The sequence below is a fragment of the Symphalangus syndactylus genome, chromosome 8 (assembly GCF_028878055.3).
Source record: "Symphalangus syndactylus isolate Jambi chromosome 8, NHGRI_mSymSyn1-v2.1_pri, whole genome shotgun sequence".
NCBI classification, from domain to species: Eukaryota; Metazoa; Chordata; class Mammalia; order Primates; family Hylobatidae; genus Symphalangus; species Symphalangus syndactylus.
In genome coordinates this window covers 84,330,359-84,337,384 of record NC_072430.2, presented here as the reverse complement: position 1 = coordinate 84,337,384, position 7,026 = coordinate 84,330,359, and the positions used below count along the sequence as shown (strand labels likewise).

The 7,026-nt window shown below is 36.0% G+C and overlaps 1 protein-coding gene across 1 annotated transcript; it reads left to right on the top strand.

The window, feature by feature from the left end:
- Window positions 1-4,427: 4,427 nt before the first annotated feature.
- On the top strand, window positions 4,428-4,965 carry LOC129487227 (protein S100-A11). Its single transcript, XM_055287835.2, has one exon. The coding sequence runs from the start codon at window positions 4,468-4,470 to the stop codon at window positions 4,783-4,785; it is 318 nt and encodes a 105-aa protein (XP_055143810.1). The 5' UTR covers window positions 4,428-4,467; the 3' UTR covers window positions 4,786-4,965.
- Window positions 4,966-7,026: the final 2,061 nt, after the last annotated feature.

The following is a 7,026-nucleotide window of genomic DNA, read 5'->3' as shown; positions in this document are numbered from 1 at the left end:
CAGAATAACATTTGCAGCCATCTGGCTTCCATATAGCACCCTCTGAGTGGAATAGATATAAAAACAGTTAGCAATTAGGAGGTTAAAAATGGCTTTCCCATTAGTTTCTGAACTAAACTATCCCATGATAAAGACAGCATACGCAATGAAGGAGTTGCTGATTCTTTGTCAGCACACTTTTCATCATGATAAAAATTGCCTGACACCTCCATTATTAATCTCCTCCACTATCACCACCACCTTTCACCTAGATTTCTGGACTCAAAATTTTTCCTAAATGTAACATCCCCCAGTAAGACAGGCTGCAAAATCTAAAGATCCACTATATGCCCAGTTAGGTTGATTATTTTCCTTTTTGAATATGACTAAGTCTTGATTCCAAGGAAGGTAGAAAAACTTTAAACAGCATAATAAGAATTACCGTCTTTAATTTTAAATTTCAAAGTTTAATGATATGATATGATATGACATATAGACATGATATTGATATGATAAACATTAGACATTAGGAAATTTTTCAATGACATAGCATAGAAGATTTTGATTCCTGTAACTAAAAAGACATAGTTCCTTTAAACCAGAAATGATACCTTTGACCTTTTAAAAATTATTCAAAGGTAATTATTGTAATAATCTGCACATATAAATAGTACTACCAACCTGAAATCTTGTCAATTTCCAGTACAGTAATAAGAGATCAAAGATATCTAATATGCTGGAAACAAATTTGGAGAGGTGGGCTGAGATAAAAGAGGAAACTGAAGTCATTTGAGAAGAGGTTTATGTTTTCCTCTATCTAGCTTGCCCCACAAAATCATTTTCTGCCTGTCCAGGAAATGTGATCTACTAAGAATCTACAAAAGATCTGTGCTGTCACTTATTCTGCACTTTTTACATAGAGTAACATTTTTATCCAAGGCTTTCAGATTTCTTCTTTCAGTTGTCAAATTCAGAAAACTCAGAACTGGAAGAGATCACGCAGGAATTTTCCCAAACAAATTAGCATGTTGAAGGAGAAGGATGTAAATAGTAGAGTCGCTGGCAGTATGAATTTACCCTATGCTTGAGCACGTTTTTGCAGCACAGCTAAGACATTAACAAGTGATGATTTCACACACTTGGGCTAGTGATTTACAAAGTTGCTTCCTGATTAATAGAGTTCTAGAAAGGATTGTTGTTATACCAACTAAAAAGAATCATAAAATGGTAATGAATGTTATGAAACTTCATGAATATTTCATCTGAAGACAGGCGATCAGATTTATCTTAAGGTTAAAGAACACATAGGTCATAAATCAGGCCCAAGATGGAGTCGCTTGAGGTTCATAGTTGGTAAGAACTGTTTACATGTTAGTCAAGGCTATCTATGGGTGTTTATTACTTCAGTTACATGTTGGAATCCAGTTAAGATAAATAAAAAAAGATTAGTTTTATAATAGATAACTTTAAAAAGGATCAGCAAAAATTCCTGGAAAGAATTAGAGGTATTTTTTGAAACAAAATGGGCTTCATTGAAATTGTTAAGTATTCAGAACTATAATCAATATTTAATAAAAAGGCATCACAAAACTGTTACTATTATAAAATAGTATAATGAGCATAAGTTCATTGTTAAGCTATAAACAGCATATATAACTATAATTTATATTAAATCTTTAATATATCTTCAGTTTCAAGGCAAATTTCTCATTTAGAATATTTATGGTGAGCTTAAAACTTACTACTTATGTTCTTAGATAGGTTACTACTTATATTGTTAGATAGGTATATTTTATTTCCTCCAATAGGACCCCAGAAAATTATTCTTCCTCAGTTTATAGTAATGATATGGAAATAAAATCTCAGTGATTGTGGGATTTTTCCTCCTAGCTTGGCAGCTAGCTGAGAGCAAGCCCCTTAACTCCTTTAATTGAAGTTTTTCCCTTTTCTTATGTTTGTCAAAATATTTAAAGTGTTATTTAAATATAGAGATAGCCTTTCTGCACAATTTTTATTTATCTGATGATGGAAATTAAAACCTATGTTTATTTATTCATTTGATCAGTCACTCAGCAGTATTTGAAATACCTACTGTGTGCCATGTACCTGTTAAGTGACAGGGATGAAACTGTGGATGAGTAAAACATGAGCCCTACCAGGCAGAACATTTTGCGTCAGGAAGGAAGACCAGTATGTAAATATGCAATTGCAGAAAATGTGATGGCTGACATAACAGGGCTATGGGCTATGTGAGCACATGGAAGGGGAAAGTGTCCCGGGTTGAGGGGTCAGAGAGCATCTTGAAGAAAATAATGCCTAAGGCCAAAGCTACCCGAACAATGAGTGAGGTCATGGTGAAATAAGGTGCAAACTAGGAGAAAAAAAAACGTCATAAACTATCCTAGGAGCCGAGAAAAGCTTGTAATGGTTGACATGTGTTTTGCATGTAGTAGTGGGTGTAAAGATGAGGAGGGAAGCCAAAGAGAACATAGACCATGCTCATAAATCCTGCAGAGTTTTAACCCTACCTCAGCACAATGGATTTCACTGAAGGGGCTTCAACACTGTAGTCTAACTAGATTCGCATTTCATCGTGTTTAAAGTTACATCTCTTGCTTGGTAGTTAAATTGTTTTATACTTTTGCTCTGGAAACTAAAATGAAAATCGAGAATTTGATCAGATGTTATAAATCAGTGAGTGATGGGTTTTGAAGGTAATTTTACAAAAAGAGTTGAGGAGAAATCCGATCATTTACCTAGAAAATATTGAATATCACCAATGCTCTTGAATGGTGGAAAACGGTAATCCAATAGATAAACTACTCTAAGAATAAAGTCAGATTGGAATTCATTACCCTAAAGAATTCCTCGTCAGAATGGAGTAGTTCCAAAGTTAGGTCGTGAGATCTCTTTATGACAGTCTTATATATAAGTATTATCCTTCATTTTAAAGAGAAAAAGTAGCGCACATTCTAAAGAAATCATGGCCCTAAAGACTTGTATCTCTGCATTTCGGCATCCCCATCCTGCCTCACTACCTACAAAATCTACTACAGGTTGAGTATCTGTTTTTGTTTTTTGTTTTTCTGAGACAGAGTCTCGCTCTGTCTCCCAAGCTGGAGTGCAGTGGCGCAGTCTCAGCTCACTGCAAGCTCCACCTCCTGGGTTCACACCATTCTCCTGCCTCAGCCTCCCGAGTAGCTGGGACTACAGGCGCCCGCCGCCACACCCGGCTAATTTTTTTGTATTTTTTAGTAGAGACGGGATTTCACTGTGTTACCCAGGATGGTCTCAATCTCCTGACCTCGTGATCCACCCGCCTCAGCCTCCCAAAGGGCTGGGATTACAGGCGTGAGCCACCGCGCCTGGCCAGGTTAAGTATCTCTTTTACAAAATGCTTGGGACAAGACGTGGTTTACATTTGAGATTTTTTCAGATTTTGGAATATCTGCATATACATAATGAGATATCTTGGGAATTGAACCCAAATCTAACTAAGAAATTATGTTTCATATATGCCTATAACTAAAAATAATTTTATATAAAATTTTAAATAATTTTGTGCATAAAACAAAATTTTGACTATAACCCATCACATGAGGTCAGGTGTAAAATTTTCCACCCTGTTGTCATGTTACACTCAAAAATTTTCAGAATTTCGAGCAGTCTGTATTCTTTATTTTTGAGTTAGAGATGTTCAATCTATATTAAGAACTAATGTTGACTAAGGAGTGCCAGTCCCTGTCCTAAGTGTTTTCCACGTATTTGTTTATTTAATCCTCATCTAAAAATCCATACAGTAAATACTATGAATATCCTCATTTTAAAGATGAGGGAATTAGGCACACAGAGTCAAGTAATTTGTCCGAGTCATACATTCAGTGAGTGGCAGTGCTGGGATTTACAATGGGCCATCAGGATATTCTCTGTCATGACATGCTGAACACATGTCATGACAGTGAACACAGTTTTCATAGTAACGACCAGCAGGAATATAAACAAAAATTACCATCAAAAAGAAACACTGTTCCCATTTATCCTTGAATAATGTTATATGTCTTTTTAGAAGGAAGTCCTTATTCAGAGGAGGAAGAAAATTCCAATTTGATTTTCTGTGAGGCAACCATACTATTGCAGATTCAATACTCAGAATGGTATATTTGCTCATTGATTATTGATGAATGAGCATTGATTGTGCTCTTACTGTTGTACTTGTGTACAGTATGTGCATTGAATACATGACATCACTTATAAAGGAATAATAATTTTTAAAAACTTTACAGAAAATATATCATATTGAATTGTCACTAACATTACCCTAAACTGAATTTTGTTATTGCATATTAGCCGTCACATCCTTCATTCTAAATGGAAATTGAGTTTTTTAATTTCTAGTGGAAAACGCAATGCATGTTTAAGTCCAGGAATAAGAATAACACCAGAGCGCCGATCCCAGCCACAGCCTCCCGCGCCTCACTCAGCTCCAACATGGCAAAAATCTCCAGTCCTACAGAGACTGAGCAGTGCATCGAGTCCCTGATTGCTGTTTTCCAGAAGTATGCTGGAAAGGATGGTTATAACTACACTCTCTCCAGGACAGAGTTCCTAAGCTTCGTGAATACAGAACTGGCCGCCTTCACAAAGAACCAGCAGGACCCTGGTGTCCTTGACCACATGATGAAGAAACTGGACACCAACAGTGATGGTCAGCTAGATTTCTCAGAATTTCTTAATCTGATTGGTGGCCTAGCTATGGCTTGCCATGACTCCTTCCTCAAGGCTGTCCCTTCCCAGAAGCGGACCTGAGGACCCCTTGGGCCTGGCCTTCAAACCCACCCCCTTTCCTTCCAGCCTTTCTATAATCATCTCCACAGCCCACCCATCCCCTGAGTCCAGCACACTAACCACCTCATGCAGGCCCCACCTGCCAATAGTAATAAAGCAATGTCACTTTTTTAAAACATGAAAAAAAAAAATAACACCAAAGACTTCCTGGTACAAAGAGTAATTTGTTCAATTGTCTGACCTGTTTCAGCCTAAAGAACAAGAACAGCATAGGATGACAAAAGGTTCCCAGCAGAAAGAGATTTATAGTCAGAATCACTTTTCTCTGTTTTCATTCATTCTGAATGAATACAAAGAATAATCTTGCTGTTAATACAAATGCAGCAAACTGAGCCATTAAATTGACAGCGTGATCTATCCCACTTCACACTGCTTTATAAGCAAAATGTATCATTCTTGGGAGCTTTCTCCTGGTTAAATAATTGTGAGAAATATATCTCTTGCCATTATTTTTACTGATAAAACACAGCATGTCATCTTAATTCATCCTTCCACTGCTCTATTTCATCATCTACTGAGTGATTGGGATTCTGATCATCCTGTGTTCTGCTGTCAGAATGAAAGCTTCTATCTACTCATCTGTTATTCTTCAAGAAGCAAAGCTCCGGTGTAACAACTGTTTCTTACTGAATCTTCACCAGAGACTCAGATTTCAGCAAGCAATAACCTTGGGGTTCCCCTAGAAACCCTCGAGGGCTCCTGCTATATCAAGTCTTGAAGCTATCTAACAGAATTAATGCACAAAGTCCTATTACTGTATTTTCATTTTCAAATTTAATTTGGGGTACATAAATTTGGTGGAGAAATGGTAATGTTTTACTGATTTTTGAAGCTAGTCATCACCTGGTTGAGAAAGCTGAAAGCTTTACCTCTGTGTCTTAAACTTTATTCTTTCCACTTTTTCTCTATTGATGTTCATCTACACTCATATCTTAATCTCAAAACACAAAATACATTTGTTTTGTCTCACTCAGGTATTTTTATGAAATTTCTCAGGTCTAATCACAAAAGATTTCTATTGTGAAACGTATCTATTTGGATATTTTGTGTTTCCTGTTGAAAATTAATGTATCCACTTAGTTTGAATTACTGAGAAAAGATTACAATGAATTTAACTCAGAAGTTAATTTTGATCATAACATGAGTAAAAGAAATAATCCAGAAAATTTGTAGATATTGGTCATTTTTATAATTAGTCATAACTTATGCTAAAAGCCATACTGTATACCCTAAACCAATGTGCATATGTGTGTATTATAAATACTTATACGTAGTATTTTTATACCTATACAACATGTTGATAAATTTTTTTAATCATTATTGGAGAATAATAATTAGAATACTGTTTTATTGTTCATTGCTGCAAAACAATCCACTCAAAATGTAGTGGCTTAGAACAATGATTTATTGTTTTTTACAAGTCTGTCAGACATCTAGGAAGTTCATTTACTCCATATCGATAGACATGGTCATTGGCTGGATCACTCACTCAGCTACATTCAGCTGGTGACTAACCTTGACTGAAAGATCCCAGAAGACTTAACTCACATGTCTGGGACTTTATTGCTCTTCCACATGGCCATGCCACATGCCTAGCGTGGAGCTCCTCGTAGCATGGTGGTCTCAGGAAAATCAGACTTTTACATAGCAGCTGGCTTCAAGAAAGAAAGTGGAAGTTACTAGCCCTCTTAAGGGCTAGGTCAAAGATCAGCATAGCGTTACTTGATCTGCATTCTAACAGGCAAAGCAAGTCACAAGATGAGCCCAAATTCATGAGGAACAGAAATAGACTCTACCTCTTGAATGATAATGCAACATGAATGTAGAGAAAAGGAAGAAATTGGTGTCTATCTTTGGAGACTATCTAGCACACACACCTCAATTTAAATTTCAAAAGCATTCATTTCTATATTAGAACAGAAGGACTCTTGATATTCTTCATTATACTAAACAATAATAATTTATTTTTCCAAAATATTAGTCTGTCTAAACCCAAGGTAACCCCGGATGTTTAAAAAATGCATGGAGGAATCTGCCTGTGATGCTATCCTAAACGTTTACTAATCTTAACATTGAAATCACACCTCAGATTTTAACTTGATTGTCTTTCTCTCACTGTGCTTACAATTTTTACTAGTCATTTCTTCATTTGCTTACATTTTCCACTTGGATACTATTTTAAACCAAGTGAAAAATGAAAAC